The sequence below is a fragment of the Globicephala melas genome, chromosome 3 (genome assembly GCF_963455315.2).
Source record: "Globicephala melas chromosome 3, mGloMel1.2, whole genome shotgun sequence".
NCBI classification, from domain to species: domain Eukaryota; kingdom Metazoa; phylum Chordata; class Mammalia; order Artiodactyla; family Delphinidae; genus Globicephala; species Globicephala melas.
Window position 1 is genome coordinate 38,327,903 of NC_083316.1, and position 16,877 is coordinate 38,344,779.

Below are 16,877 nucleotides of genomic sequence, written 5' to 3' on the forward strand. Positions count from 1 at the left end.
TTGGGAACTAGGAAGGGGAGCCACGCTCTTGACTGCTGTGTCGCCTTGCCTCTTAGTGAATTGTGCGAAGGAGTCATAGACGCGCATAGGCATAAAGCCATCTTATTTAACAAATCAGAGGACATTAATAGCCTTTGTCAGAGGAGAGTAGGAAGAAGTAAGATGGTGTCAGGAGATTTACTGTCCTTGGGGCATGTCAGATTCATTTTCTGCAGTTTCCTTCCCCCGGAATGGTTTCTCCCCAGTTAGTCACGTCTCCGTCTCCCACTTCGCTCAGGTCTCTGTTGAAATGTCACCACATTTCCTGACCACGCTAAAATCGTCCCCCCTACGGCTTAAGTCTCTAATGCCAGCTTTATTTTTATAGCATTTAACACTGCCAGACACTGTATGTCTTTAAGCATATATTTAACTGATTTTTCAGCACATCTTCTCCATTGAAAGGAAAATTTCACGAGACCTTTTCAAGGACCTGCCTTGTTCATTGTCCTTCCACAGAACCTACAACAGTGTTAGCATGTAGTATGTGTTAATGACAAAGACATGTTAAAGACAGATATGAAGACGTGAGTAGTTGGAAGCAACACATATTAGTCACTTTAATATGTGTCACTTTAAATAACACATATTAAAGTAACTTTAAATATTAGTTACTTTAAATTAATAGTCAGGTTTGGTCAAATTTGATCTAAAGTCACAAATTACAGATTTCAGAGATCGCTAGCCATCCTGAATCTTTCCTAATTAACTACCATGAGAGGGAGAAACAATGGCAAAGCATTTGATAAAACCTGAAGGGTAGTAACTATCTTATGTATGTATTTCAAGGTGGTAGATCTACTAGTATCCATGTGTAGGTCCGCATTGGAATCTCCTAGAAAAGTTGTCATTTTCGAGCCATATCCTTCTGTGGTAGATCCTAACAATCCTCAGATGCTGGCCTTCAACCCGAGGGTAAGTAGTCGTCCTAGCGCATCAATCACAAGTTTCCTTTAACGATAACGGAGATTTTGGTCTCATTAGCTTTCTTCTTTCTTAGCTAAATTACTGTCTCATGGTATCCATGATCTGTCACGAACTCTGTATCCATTTAGCAAATATGATTCTTTTTCCACAAATTTGATTTACTTCCACCTTGTCTTTCATGTATCCTGTTACTTCTCCTCTCCTTTTCTCCTTTAAAATCATTTTCCTAACTTTGCCTTCATGAAACTAGACCCATTTAATCCCCTCAAATTCTGATCTTTACACATCCCATCTGCATGGAAGGTAGGTAAATAACTATAATAAATTGGTTTATAATGGTCAATATGATTATTTTAATTTCATCATATATTTTTTGAGATTCTAACTTATGTAATCTCATTTTAATTTTAAGGATCATGGGTTAAGGGACAAATTTTCCCTTTTCTTTTGTACTTTTAGTTCATCCTCTCTTGCCCTCCCCTCTCTCCCTCCCCAGTTATCTGAAGGTTAGTGAAAGTTTATTTCATATTGTTGATCAACTGACATTTCTTGAGAAAACAGTTTTATAAATATTCAGGGAAGTTTGGCAGAATTCTTCTGAAATAACATGATTTTCAAATTACATGAGAGCCCAAATTGCCTTAGTTTCTATTACTATTCCTCTTGAAATCATTTTATGGAAACAAGGACTATATAAAATTCTCTTGGAAACACTTTCCCTCCTTCATAAGTGGCAACAGTGCACATATTTTCAGTGTGCTTTAAAATGAATTATCAGTTGAGTGTATGGTGTCATTTACACACTTATTAATCATACTTGTTTGGTAACAATCTTCCAATCAAAAGGAACTAAAAGCAAAATGAAACTGTAAGATTTAAAGTGGATTTTTGTGTTTTAGAAGGATTCTGTGCTTACTTTATTCATCATGGCTTAGTTTTTTAGTGGTGACAACAAGAATCAGGAGCCTAATATCTTTTGTGTATTTATAGCTTTTCCCCTGTAAGCTGAACATCATTTTATGTATTTACACTAAGACTGGCATTATTTTCTTTTTTCTTCCCTCTGACTCAGTTATAAATCCTATGTCCTAGAGCCATCTTATTAAAGTCTTCCCTTTTTTTTTTTTTTTTTTTGTGGTACGTGGGCCTCTCACTGCTGTGGCCTCTCCCGTTGTGGAGCACAGGCTCCGGACACGCAGGCTCAGCGGTCATGGCTCACGGCCCCAGCCGCTCCGCGGCATGTGGGATCTTCCCAGACTGGGGCACGAACCCGTGTCCCCTGCATCGGCAGGCGGACTCTCAACCACTGCGCCACCAGGGAAGCCCAAAGTGTTCCCTTTTGTGTACACAACACAGTCATTGCTTTCAAATTGACCCTGATGGAAAATTCAGGTACAGAAATAATATGTCTCTCAAGTAACGTGCAGACTTGCAAAGGCTTACGGTGAATACTATTTTTTCCCCCATTCAAACAGAAGAAGAACTATGATCGAGTAATGAAAGCATTGGACAGCATAACTTCTATTAGAGAAATGACACAAGTAAGTTTATCATCTTGTGGTCTTGTACAGTTCAGTTTTGCTTGAGTGAAATTATATTTTTAAAATATCTGAGAGTACTGGCCATGTGGTGAAATGTAGACTTTTCTATTATATGAGAGTATAATTAAAATCATAAAAAAATGAAAATTGTTTTGTACTAGGTTGTTTTAATTAAATTACATCAGTGTTTTGGCATGCTACCACTGTGACTTTGGAGGGTAATTGCATAATCATAATCTGAATGCTCGGCTCTCAAACTCAGACAAGAATTTGTTGGAATATCTTAAGGTAAAAGTTAAATCTGGTACCATCTTCCTCGACTGCCAATTTTAATTAATGGTAGTACTTTCAAAACATTTTAATGTTAAAATCAAAACTAATATTCTGTCAAGTGTAAATTACACGTAAATAGTTTAGATGTAACACAGAATCTCAAAAGAACTTTGGAAGACACCAGACTCCTTGAGAGCATGAGTTTATATTTTTGACCATTAGGGAGGTTTTGGTGGAAGAGTTTGATGAGCAAGGATCAGGGTTTATTATGAAAGTCCAATATATCCCTGGGCAGGAGTCCAGCACTTGGAAAAGCACATCTTATTGAATTATTGAGGCCTTTCTACTGCCAAACACTTGGAGAAAGGTTTGAAGCTCATCATTATAAGTAGAAATTAACAATCTGATTGACAATACCACACATTATGGGTTGAGTTTGCATATGGTGGTTTCAAGGCTTGCACTGCCTCTAGAGGCCTTTGCAAGTTTATGGTAAGTATTACTCTGAGTCATTGCCTTTCTCTGGGGAGGGAGGGAACAGTGATTTCTCCAGTCTTGGGGCCCACAAAGCTTCTGTGCCACTCCCCCGCCCCCACTACCCCATCTACTCCATTTGCAGATGTGCATCCAAAGTACATTTTTTAAAAAGATTTATTCTTTCTTAAAATTTATTTATTTTATTTATTTATTTTTTGGCTGCATTGGGTCTTCATCACCGTGTGCGGGCTTTTCTCTAGTTGTGGCGAGCAGGGGCTACTCTTGGTTGCGGTGCACAAGCTTCTCATTGTGGTGGCTTCTCTTGTTGTGGAGCACGGGCTCTAGGTGCACGGGCTTCAGTAGTTGTGACTCGCAGGCTCAGTATTTGTGGCTCACAGGCTCTAGAGCGCAGGCTCAGTAGTTGTGGCACACGGGCTTAGTTGCTCCATGGCATGTGGGGTCTTCCCAGACCAGGGCTCGAACCCATGTTTCCTGCACTGGCAGGCAGATTCTTAACCACTGCACCACCAGGGAAGCCCAAAGTACATTTTCACATTCCCAAATTTGATTCTTGGTTCTTTTGATAGTCATTTATTTATAAAGTCAAATACTCATTCATCCATTCAACAAATGGTATGTGTCAGACAGTGGTAAACAAGAGATCCTTTAATTCACAAGTTATATTATTTGCTTAAAAGCCGTCATTCTTTCCACCTGTTTTTCTATGCCGTTTCTACATTATCAGAATTCCTTTTCAAGCAAACATTTATTATTTGTATAAGGAAAAGAAAACAATAAATGCATTTCCACTTAGGGGGGAAAAAGAACCTATTGCAGTACCTTACATACAATTAAACATTTTTGGTCACCAAAGACTTTGGTATAGGATATTTATACTATACCGTAGATCCAGAGCATTCTTGCATCTAAAAATAGCTACAAACCCTGACTCTGGGATCAGCTCTGTGCCAAGAATTGCTTCCTTTATTCTGGGTCATGTGTAAGCTATTTTAATAGGAGGCGATGGAGATGATTGCGTGTCAGCTTGGGAAGTTGGAGGCCCATGTGGTATAATTTGCTCATCAGTGACGTGGCCTGCCACCTTGAGCAAGTTGCTTAATTGCTTGATGCCTCAGTTTCTTCATTGCCAAGATGGTAAATAGTAATGTTGGCTTCTCCCTCAGTGTACACTTCATAGGGATGCTGTCAGGTTTTATCCTGTCAAATTCTTTAAACCTCTCCAAATAAATATAACATTATACTGGCCTAAATTGTCACAGACAGATTGCCTTTCTTTCTAGGAAAATGTTAATTGGGTGAATTCCTTTTAAATATTTGTTAATTGTTAATTGTTAATTGTCTGGGTGAATACTTTTAAAAGAAGGGGTCATCGTCTTATGTAAATTTTGTCCAATTTTCTCATGTAAAGATCTACCCGAAGTCAGTACCCTCAGATATGAGCATGAGTAGTAGCTATTACAAGTTTCGCTTTAATGTTAGTTAAATGTTAAAAAATGTCAAAGAGAAACCAGATGCTTGATAAAGGTGACAAGACAGATTTATTCAAGTACTGCAGTAGGGGAGAGAAACTTGCGGTGTGAGCTGAGATCACCTCCGAGTAAGGCAAGGTGACCGAGATTTTTAAAGTGAAAACAGAGAGGGAACAAAAAGGGGCTACAGAGAAGTGAAAATAGGGGGGGCTCTGGGGAAATGGAAATTTCAGGGGGGATAAGAGAATTACTGAAAGGTTAACTGTATGGGTTGGTACCTTTTGTGTTTTAGCAACATTGGGTTTTCTTGAGCAAAGACTCAGCAGTGGTCCAGGGACTTCCAGCCTAGTGCATGGAAGCCAGGCTAAAATTCCATTGAGCCTCTTATCAAAACGTTCCGGCAAGTCTTTTGTCCTGCATGGAAGGTCAGAGTTCATATCATCTTGGGGAGAAGCAACTAGGGTAATGGCTGCCATTATCATGTCACAACCACAGGTCTTCACGTTTAACTGGATAAGGCATACCTGTTCAATCTGATTTTGCTTTTGCAAAAAAAGAAAAAGAGAAAATAAAAAAAGGAATTTTTAAGAAAAATCAAAACGTATAATGACTTTTTTTTCAGGCACCGTATCTGGAAATCAAGAAGCAGATGGATAAACAAGACCCCCTTGCTCATCCCTTACTGCAATGGTATAAAATTTAGTTTTCCTCTTAATGAAAACAGCATCACTTCCTACTGCCTGCTTTAAGGAAAAAAAAAAAAAAGCCTATGTTGCAAGACCTGCAATGCTCCAGTTCTACAAGCCTATGAGGCCTGGGGATTTTACAGTCCAAGAGTCCTTAAGGACTCTCACTTTAATTAAAATTTGGACATCACAAGGGGAAGAAAGTGCTGTCATATGCACTGCAGGGATATACGATGCAGTCGACAGCAGTTTGTTATCTATCATTTTAAAAATTTTGATTGGTTAGATTACATGGTGAAGCCATTTTGGCTCATTTAATTTTCTAGTGTGATAAAGCTAATTTTCATCTAATTTTCTGTGTGATAAAACTGTTTCAAACACTTACTGAAAGTCTCTCTATAATGTGTGTTTTGCATAATTTACTCCCTTAACAAAGATAGTGTAAATTTGATAAACTCTGTGTTTGATGACTGCAGATGAGGCACTGTTTCAGAGAAAGTCGGGTAAGGCACACAGCATTAGTCCAGGCTAACCCTAGAAAAGAGGGGTTAGGCTATAGTTGAGGGGTGGGTTGAGAGCTCCCCTTGCTCTACAACACTTACGTCAAATAATTTGCCCTCTGGTTTCTCATCTGCAAAAAGAAAACAGTAGTATCTACTCACCTACTCACCGTACCTATGGGGGTTTTAGGTGCGTCTCTTTGAAATCACTGACAACTCTATGGAATTTACCATGATTATCAGGCAGTAATACAAATGTAAAGATTATAAGAAATTGGTCTGAATGAGTACTTGTTCCATGCTACAGCCAGGAAGTTTTTTAAAAAATATGTAAAGATGGGCAAAGGAGGAAGAGGCCACCTCACGACTCTTAAATACTTAACTTTCACTTAGGCAGAACCTTACAAAACACATTTAATATAGTCTAGTAAAACCATGACAAGAGTTAGGTTTTAGAAGTCTTTCTTCTTTGTATCTTTTATAATCTATCTTTAAAATTCTGACGAATTGAGTAAAATAACACATAGTTTTTATTTTAACTTTTAAAATTCTCATATTAAGTCATATTCAAAATGAAGGTAAAAATTTCAAATATCTAATCTCTTTCTTTTTTTCCCTGAAGTTAGCCTGATGGTTCACTTTTAATTATTTGTGATCATTTCCTTCAGCTTGTTAGTCACTCTTCCTTCAAGGAGGAGAAAATTTACCAACATGTTTTACAATTTTTTTAGTTATTATTTTCTATACTGCAAAGCATAAAACAATTAGTCCTTTCAGATACCTGAGGTTTTGATTTTTTTTCAACTTCATTGTCTACATATGGTGAACAACAGTTTGTATATAAACCATTGTATCAGCACAAATATCCTCAAATATTTAAAGAAAGGAAAAATATCTTCATAAAAACTCATTCTTAGTTAGACAGTGTAGGGAGAAGCAGATGTATGAATCAACTTCTAAATTTTGTATTTAGATTACCATTATTTGAAAGCATATTCATGTTCACTTTGCTGACATCTAAGGTTGTGGTTATTAAAAATTATATCTCTTAAGTTTTAAAGAGCTACGTCTGTGTTTTCAGGTTTAAGTATCTTGTTTATTATATCAGCTCTTTAAATTGTTTCAGGAAGCAAAGCAAAATGATGTAATTAAGTAAAATTGTTACTCAATTTAGTTTATGTCACAGCAAAAATAAGTTTTAATCACTTGCCAACTGAGGGGAAAAACACTTTAAATATATGTGGCATATATTTGTGACTGATGCCTTATTTTAATTAATTTCAGGGTTATTTCAAGTAATAGGTCACATATTGTGAAACTGCCAGTTAACAGGGTAAGTTGTTTTTTCACATATACATACAGAAATGCGAGGGCTACTTACTAGTTGGGAGAACTGACCCCTGTGATTTTTAGGCAGCCTCTCCAGGAAATTGAAGTTAACTCAGGCCAAGCCTAATTCTTCAGTGAGAAATGACCACATGCGCCCCAGCTCTAAGTTTCTCCAAGATATCAAATTCAATTTCAGGCTGCTGCCCTGAACTTTTAAGTAAATGAGTCAATGTGAAATCATTTAGTTATTCCACATGTGATAGAGAGGACATTATCTAGAGATTGACCAGAAGAAGGTGATGTGCTTTTTTATCATTGTCATTTAATGTTAGCACAGCTTTACTTTTCTATATTGGAGAAGATATTGCCTCCAGATAGCTTACTTATCGGCCTAATATGCTTACAAAATAAAGAAAAAGCTAATGGACTCTGATTTCAGTTCTGATCGTCACCTAGGAGCAGTATCTAAAATCTCAGCTCACCCATCTATGAATCTCTAAACTATGAGATTCCTATATATTGGATTCCTGTATAAGTACATATATTCTTAGGTGAAAGGGCAGCAGTTAGAAAATTTTGTTAAGCGACTGATTCAAAAGACTTTGTTTCAATTTTTTCCATGAGCAAAGTGGGAAACTATAATTTGAATGTAGGCAATTTCTAATTTTACAAATATATGTAAATAAAGCATGATGATGATAATTTTTGCAGTTTTAAAATCTTGAACTAACTTTTCTGCTTAGCAAATTCAGATATTTCCCCAGTTGAATAGCTGGTGGATACTTAGGGAATTCAATAATAAAAGTCTCAAAAAGAAATGTAATTAGGAAGGCAGATCTGCTTGAATGTGATTACATAGCATATTCCAAAGCTAAATATAAATGACTTTGGATTGTCTGTCTCCTGTTCCTTTTCCATTAGCCTAAAGAATTATCCTTCAAATCAGCAATTCCATGCGATTTATCATTTATGCAGGGTTTTTGTCAAATGAATGCCCTATTAATCTAAATTATTATGGTTTGAAACTAGATAATTCTTAAACCAGTAAAGTTTGAAATTGTCATCAGCCTGATTGTATGTAAATTTGACATGTTTTCCTGCATCCTTATTTTAAATGGCAGCAACTGAAGTTCATGCACACTCCCCATCAATTCCTTCTTCTCAGCAGTCCACCAGCCAAAGAATCCAATTTTAGAGCTGCTAAAAAACTCTTCGGAAGCACCTTTGCATTTCAGTGAGTATGGCTTAATGTTTAGGGGTGTGTGTCACCCACTTAGTCTTCCAGAAATGTGTAGGGAGGAAGTCATCTTCTTTTAGTAGTTGGCTGTTAGCACTGGACAGTTCACTACACGATACTTGATTAGGAAACCCAGAACTCTGAGAAGGCACCATGACTTGTTATATTGAGACCCCCATAAAAAGGTCGTTGATTTTTGATTTTGCTTTTTCCTTCCCCTCCCCTGTGTTTTAGTGGCTCGCACATTGAAAACTGGCACTCCATCCTGAGAAATGGTCTGGTTGTTGCTTCTAATACACGACTGCAGGTAAATTTTCTGCATGCTTTAACAAGACTCATTATTCTTCAGTATTGGAGTTCAGTAAGCAGTCCGTCCTGGTGGTGTTTTCACTTGCAAAAGGGGATGCGTGTATGCTTTAAAAAATTACGTGGATTTTTCTAATAGGCATACGTAATTTTCACAAAATAAGTCAAGCAGAATTGATCTATACACAACATAGGGATGAAAAGAAAAAGAAAACTGATTTCCCCTATGAGAAAATAGTGAAACCACTTTAAACTTAATAGAAAAAAATTATCACAAAAGAGGTAAAACCTTACACAAATTCTCTCTGCTACTCCAACTCAAGTATTTTGAGCACAACCTCAGTGTGAATACTTTAACAGAAGAAAAGGTAGGGCTAAGAATAAGCAAAATGGAGATTGGACACCAAAGAGCCATTGGCTACCTGCTTTTCAGCCTGCAGGGCACCACATGGGCAGGATACTGTGGGTGTGGTCTTCATCTTTATTTACGCCCTTCATCTCCAGCATCCCACCTCACTCTCATTCAGCTGATTTTCATCTGATGATGTAAGGAGGTCAGGAGATGAAATCCTCAACCCGGTCACCTGTGCGAGATCTCATATTCTGATGACAATTGGGATGACACAACTAAATATAAATGTTCATAAATACACATTTAATATAAATATAAATGTTCATAATATAAATGTCCATAAATACGTATTTATTGAATTAATACTTGGTGCATACTAAATACGGTATGAGGGCCCTAGAGCATGGAGATAATAAGAGACAATTTTAATTGTTCTGAGTAGTAGACTGGTCGAAGAGTTTCAGTTAATGAAACTCTCCGTAACTTGAAAAATTTAGAGGAAGTAAGGAATGGGATGACAGTGCTGTATAATGAAAATCTAAGATATTTTGTTGATATACTAGCAGATGAGTCCTGATCAACCTTCTGTCACATGTGTTTCAGCCACGTTTACTTTCAGTATTTTAGAGTCATTAACATAAAAGCCTACTCCAGGGCTTCCCTGGTGGCACAGTGGTTAAGAAAACGCCTGCCAATGCAGGAGACAGGTTCCATCACTGGTCCAGGAAAGATCCCACATGCTGCAGAGCAACCAAGCCTGTGAGCCACAACTACTGAGCCCGCATGCCTAGCGCCCATGCTCCGCAACAAGAGAAGCCACCGCAATGAGAAGCCCGCGCACTGCAACGAGGAGTAGCCCCTGCTCGCCACAACTAGAGAAAGCCGCGCACAGCAACGAAGACCCAATGCAGCCAAAAATAAATAAATTAATTAAAAAAACAAAAAGCCTACTCCAGTACTTGATACTAAGTGACTCTTTGTCATCAGCTGGGTGGAAACTCTTTACTAAGGATTTTTTCTGGCTGTCATTTTCCATATATCAATGCACTCTGAATTTTAAGAACAAGAATATTAGTACTCTTTTCAAATTAGACCTTGAAATCAGAGCTTATCATTTTATTAAGAGCTAATGTTCCAGCATAAGACCAATGGTCTTCTTTTGTGAAATATTAACATTTGAAACCATAAACTGACTGTTTCCTTTCCCACCTCCTCTCATTCTAGCTCCACGGTGCAATGTATGGAAGTGGAATCTATCTTAGTCCAATGTCAAGCATATCATTTGGTTACTCAGGTAAGCTTGTATTTCATTTCAACCTCAAATATATTGTTTTTGTTGTTGTATATTCTAGGCACAATTTTTTATCGAGTGAATGAAGCTTATTTGATGTATTTGTATTAAATTCATTTGATAAATGTCAGAAGTAAAAACAAAGCTCACGTGTCAAGATGAATTTATAATACTTCCCCTAGCATATAAGATGGAGCATATGTTTTGTCAGTTTCAAAATTAATTTTAATTTTGTTTCAATAGTTTCTACATTTATTCCGTCTACAGTGAACATTGAAAATATAGCATGTACAAAATATTATGTAGAGCACTGAAAAATGTTTGCACATTATATTAAAGACGTTTTAAGCAGTATGGAGAACTTAGGATTAGAAAAACACCCTCAGAACCATCCTACTTATGGACAACTTCTTGTTAATATTTTAGTGAGATTGTTTGAGAAAAACATATTGGAATAAACTGAAACCATGTGCCGAGGAGGAGCCTCATAAATTCAAAATATGGAAAGAACGATTACCAAATTGTTAGCGTTCGTAATCCTGAGGTAGTAAAATTCAGGGTGATTTTTTCTTTGTACTTTAAAAATTTTTGGAATATTTCACAATGATCTGTGTGATTTTTTTTTCTCAGAACAGAAACTTATTTTGTTTAAATATAAAATAATTATGCCCATTGTAAAGAAATGGAAACTACACAGAATTGTATAAAATAACAAATGAAACATTTTCCTCCTAACAACCTCAGGGTTTGGTGAGTTCCCCTTTAGACGTAAAGGCTTTTATATTCGTATACCTGCATAGATAGTTGGTTTTGCTTATATGCTTGTGTTGTGTGGGGTTACATGATTCCATTAAACAACTTCAGGAGATGTTGTTCACATGGTGCCTGGATGGTAAGTCTTAACATCCATATATTATAGAAAAGGAGACTTAGAGAGATCTAATAACTAAGAGAACATTGAGCAGGCTTACCTGTCTGATTCTTTTGCCCAAGTTCACACTCTTTCAGCCACAGCAAGTGGTTTCTCAGTGTTCCACCTCGACCTTTCCCAGAGCACATGTCCTAAGAGGACCAGGTGGGCTCTGTATGCCTCTTCTGACCCAGCCTCAAAACTCACGTGGCGCCACTTCCCATGTACAGTATTGGTCAAAGCAGTCACAAGCCCGTCCACATCCAGGGGCTGGGGAATTAGACTCCATCTCCTGATGAAAGAGTGGCACAGTCGCATTGTAGAAAGACATACTGTTGAGAGATATTGTTGCAGTGATCTCTGAAAATACAATATGCCAAAATAAAACTCGGAAAATAAATATCAGAAGAGTAAGATAGTATAGGAAATAAAATCACGTAGTTCAGTGGGAAAGATGATCAGAATCAGCTTAAATCAGACTCTAAATCTTTTTAAAACAGAACACAGTAAAAAAGTAATATCAAACCATTTTTAATAAATAAATACAATCTCAGCATAGATAAGGACAACACAACACATCGTCGAGTCCTGTGATTTTCTTCTTCTTATACGGGTGTACTGACTCCTTAGATGGGTTCATGGAAAGGTTTTTGAGGGATTCAGATGAATGTGAAGTTGGTCTGTGTGAATGTTTGTCTGGAAAGAGGGTAGATAGCTTTCATCCAATTCTTTCAGTGTCCTTGATCTGAAAAAGAAAAGGAAGAACCTCTACAGTACGTTGAAGTAGCTTCATACTTGGTTTGGAGGGCTTCAGGTCTAGGAGTTAGAGAGCAGAACCGTCTTTCTGCACTAATAGCTTCGCCTGTTCCTCAGCTTGACCACACCCACTTCTGCCTCTTCGCGGGAATGTCTGCCTTGGGAAGTGCCTACATCCACACCATTTGCAGTTTGGTCCATAGGCTTTGCCCCATTTTCATTAAGCCTTTTATTGAAACAGCAGCAAACAAATAGGCTTCTCAACTTCAGGATAGTAGATGAGCATTTTTAAATACACTATAGCTACAAATCTACCTATTCTAAAACAGACAGGAATTTTAATTCTGTTTTGTCTGAAATATTTCACAATAAAAAGCCATGGCATTAACAAGTTAAGGTAAGACTTGTGAGTATCATAGACAAAAGGACTTAAATAGTTTTCCTTTATTAGGAGGAATAGTAAATTCTACAGGAATTGAGCATGAAGTTAAGTTGCAGTATAAATATATTTTTCTGAAATTGTTTATATTTTCCACCCCTTATCTTCTTCTAGTCACTAGATGGTAGGAATAAAATTTAGGTCCTAAATGCCTTTTAAAATCAAGTTTTAAGAATTTTCTGATTATATCAATTTTATGCAAGGGAAGGTCCTAGCCTTCTTTTCAATGCAAAGAAAAACAAAGTGTATTTTCTACTTTGTAACTTGACCAGGATTTCCAGAACCCACCAACTTTCCACCCTGCTTGCTCAGGGCACAGCAGCTGCTCCTTCAGGAGCCCTTTGTGATGGTCTGTGGCCTGATGCTGTCAAACCTTTGCCTAAAGTGGAACTTTGCAGTGTAGATGGATTGTATTTTGAGCTGCATCATACGGCTTTGTCCCTAAATTATTATTTTGCTGATGTTTTTAGGGATGAACAAGAAGCAGAAGGTGTCAGCCAAGGATGAGCCAGCTTCAAGCAGTAAAAACAGCAACACATCACAGGTGGTGTAGCTAATCGGGTGACTGCCTCTGATGAGTGAACTCTAGCTCCCTTAGCTGGCAGGACTTCGATAAATACTCAGGCTTTTTAAATCTGCAGAATTATTTTAAGTGGTCGTTACTCCTGCAGGAATGAAACTCACCCTAAAATGCCTTTATTCGATAAATATTCAATAAGTATGTATTGAGCTTCTACAAGAGTGCTGGACATCTCCAAGATACTGGGCTACAGTGATCATCAGCGATAGACAAATCCTCTTGGTGCCTGTGTTCTACTGAGTGGATATAAATAAACTAAATATATATTTAGACAGAAAGAATGCTAGATGGTGGTAAATCTTACAGAGAAAAATCAGGGGAAAGGGATGTTGAATGCTGTGGGATGCAAGATGGAACTCGAATGAATTTTAAATGGGGTGATCAGGAAAGCATGCTCTGAGAAGGTTCTATTTGAGTAAAGACCTATAGGTGGTGGGTGCATGAGCCATATGGCTCTCTGGGAGAAAGAACACTCCAGGCACAGAGAAGGGCAAACACAGATCCCTTGTTGTTTCAGAGAAAACAAGCATTCTGGACAAATTAAAATCCATCTGATGAATAATGTGACTTTAGATTATTTTTAAAAGAGTATAGCTAGTCTAGTGTCTGAAAACAAAAACAAACCCCCAGATTTTCTACATGAAATGTTTCTGAAACCTCTGTGGCTTAATGATGCTATAAATATGGGTTTGTTTTGGGTAGTTAGATGATCTAGAATAATTCATTTTAATGTTTGAAAAGATTATGCAACTTTAATTTTGTTTCCCTCTAAATAGAGATGCTAGGCTTCTGGTAAAAATAAATTTGAGTTCTAATTCTATGTTGTGAGGCTATTGAACTTTAATTTAGTATTTTTTAATTTGCTTATTTTTGAGAGTAATTTAATTATGATTATGTACAGAAATTAAGTGATATAACAAATATAGATTGACATTAAGAGAGAATTCAAGGATTTTGCTGCTGGTCGAGATAGACCTTTTTTAAACCTCTGGAACTATCTTAGTGACTATTACTTTTTAATGATGATTCTTTTTTTTCACTTGAATGACTGTCCCATTTTTACTCTAATTTTTAAATTCTTTTGGACTTTAGTCACAGAAAAAAGGACAGCAATCCCAGTTCCTGCAAAGCCGTAACTTAAAATGCATAGCCTTATGTGAAGGTAAGTTGAAAGTTTTACAATTCTCATAGCGTTAATTCTCTCTCTTATCTGTATTTAAAAGTTTAAGTGTGTTTACAGAATGCTCACAATGGACTAGTGAAAGCTTTATTCCTTATGACCATCTCTAAGGGCACAAATGGAAAATACTTACAACAGAGATCATAAAGGTTAAAACCAAAAAGCAGAATTGGCAAGAATTCAACTAGTGCTATATTTTATTCTTGGCAGATATTTCAGAATGGTAATTATCTCTTTCTGATCAAGTATTGCTTTTCTCTTTTGTTAATATACCCCTTCCTCTTTATGTTGGTTTCTGAATGTATAATACCATAAAAAATCTGAAAGATGAACCAAGTGCTGAGTAGATAACCCAGTAGGCCTTTCTCATTCCTACACTGAAATTATTCTTCGATTCTGAACTTAGGACAGAAAATTGACAGGCGCTTTGCAAGATCATATACTTTCCTTTGTTCTTGCTTTAAAATCTGACTTTGGCTAAAAGTTCATTTTTTTTTATTCTTGTGTTGGGAGTTTTGGTAGCCACTGTTTACTGTCTTTCAAGTTTTTCAACGTTTGATGGTTATAGAGGAGGCTAAGTTGCTTTCTACATAGTTCCCAAGTCAGGACCTATTTGCCACCATAACACAAAAGTGATTTCCTTCCTATTGTTATGCTAATCGTGTTCCAGACATAAAATTGTTACTTGGCATGTCACTGTTTTTATTTACATTTCTTGATAGCTTAATAAGGTGAAAGAAACATTTTCCATATGTTAATTTGTGCATGCATTTTTGCTTTTAGATTTCTAAGAGAAGGGATACAGTAACTTAGAATAAATAGTTCTTTAATTTTCTCTTCCATTTACAGTGATCACCTCACCTGACCTGCACAAACATGGAGAGATATGGGTCGTCCCAAATACTGATCATGTCTGCACACGGTTCTTTTTTGTGTAAGTGTAAAAACTTAAAATCCTATGTTACTGTCTTCTCCATAAGTGAGGTAGTAATGACTACATTATTCTTAGGTCACTTTAGCTGCCAAAATATAGCAGACACGTATTTTCTCATCAACTCAATGTTTTTGTTTTATTTTACTAAGCTGTGAAAAACGGGGGTGTTGAAATGCTATTAACTTAGAAGAATTGAAGAAAAACATGGTCTCTTTAACCACTATCTGTGTGTATGTATGTATACATGTGTATATAAGTGTATATATACATACGTACAGATCTTATATGTATCTAGATAGATATATACACACACATAAATATACACATATATTATCTATAGATTTAAAAAAATATTAGACCTGGGAATGAGGAAAACAATAATGAGAAAGCCTTCTTCCTATAAAAAGTTGATCTGCATTCCATATGATATAGGCTGGCAATGCCGGGCATGTTAATGTGGGTTTTTTGACACAGCTATAGCGTAAGAGCTGCATGAAAATACAAGAGTGGTATTTTTCTTCCCAAAGTAAATGAGTGCAGTGGATCTGTCTGATTTTTACCCACCTTGCTTAACTCTCAACTTTTTCCCATGCCTGAGCCTTCCTCATCCACGGTCCTGTCACAGAAAGGACCTCAAGGAAGAGTTGAGTATATCTGTTTTGTACGTTTATGTAACTTTCTAAAAAGAAGCTGGAAAAATGCACTGACTTGTTTTATAAGCCATGTCAAAATGACTGTATCATGATTACTTCAATATATAGCATAGCTGGAGCATGCTACATCTGCAGCATTTGATCTGTTAGCTTATTGACTGACGGTCCACAATGAAAATTTTATGAACTGCCTGGTTTTCTTTTGGTTGGTCTGAAAAGTGTGATTTTCTTATGATCCAGATTTATATATTATGTATTTATCTATCTTTTGTGTTTATGTTACATATTAATATATAGATTACATAGTATGAGACATATACATACCTATAGATTTCATTCTTAGTGGCAAGACAGCAATGAGTATAGTAAAAAGAACCCTGCTGCTTTTGATCAGACAGTTTGTGTCTAGGCTCACCAGTTATTAGTGAGGTGACATTGGCCAAGCTGCATAACCTCTCTAAGCTTCCTCAGTAGACGCAATATAACATCATCAATAGATTACAGTAGAACAATATACCAGTATCAGTTAGAATCCCAACAGGAAACCACTGGCCCTTAAGGAACGAGATAATTTCTATCATTCACAGTTAGATCACTTACAAAAGTGTGATTATAGGGAAATCATAGGTCTAGGACAGTAACCTGGAGCTAGTAGCACCAGAGCTATTTTACATCCTCAGGTCCAAAAAGATAAGAATAAGAAGCAGTTATCAGAACCTGGTAGGAGAGCCATTTCTAGTTCGTCAGCTTTGACAGGAGTCATGGCCTTCAGTTCAGGGACTAGGCAGCCCAAGGTGACCTTGTGGGGCTGGAACCAAGCAAAACCTTGACCTCGCCCTCCCCATTGGCCAAACTCTACCAGAAACTAGAGGGCAAGGGAGCATATTGACCAGGTCCATAGGAGTCACCCTCCTGGGGCAGAAGGCAAGGTTGAGAAGTGTACAGCCATGGCTCTGGAGACTCCCAGGATAGCTGTC

The 16,877-nt window shown here is 37.0% G+C and overlaps 1 protein-coding gene across 1 annotated transcript in view; it reads left to right on the top strand.

The window, feature by feature from the left end:
* PARP8 (poly(ADP-ribose) polymerase family member 8) overlaps nucleotides 1-16,877 on the top strand; it is a 182,310-nt gene that overhangs the window by 152,597 nt on the left and 12,836 nt on the right. Inside the window, exons 17-26 of the mRNA XM_030881971.3 lie at nucleotides 829-954; nucleotides 2,442-2,507; nucleotides 5,370-5,437; nucleotides 7,218-7,266; nucleotides 8,384-8,496; nucleotides 8,734-8,806; nucleotides 10,382-10,451; nucleotides 13,024-13,097; nucleotides 14,226-14,295; nucleotides 15,163-15,247. Coding sequence (XP_030737831.2) covers nucleotides 829-954; nucleotides 2,442-2,507; nucleotides 5,370-5,437; nucleotides 7,218-7,266; nucleotides 8,384-8,496; nucleotides 8,734-8,806; nucleotides 10,382-10,451; nucleotides 13,024-13,097; nucleotides 14,226-14,295; nucleotides 15,163-15,247 — 794 coding nt within the window. The remainder of the gene's footprint in view (nucleotides 1-828; nucleotides 955-2,441; nucleotides 2,508-5,369; nucleotides 5,438-7,217; nucleotides 7,267-8,383; nucleotides 8,497-8,733; nucleotides 8,807-10,381; nucleotides 10,452-13,023; nucleotides 13,098-14,225; nucleotides 14,296-15,162; nucleotides 15,248-16,877) is intronic.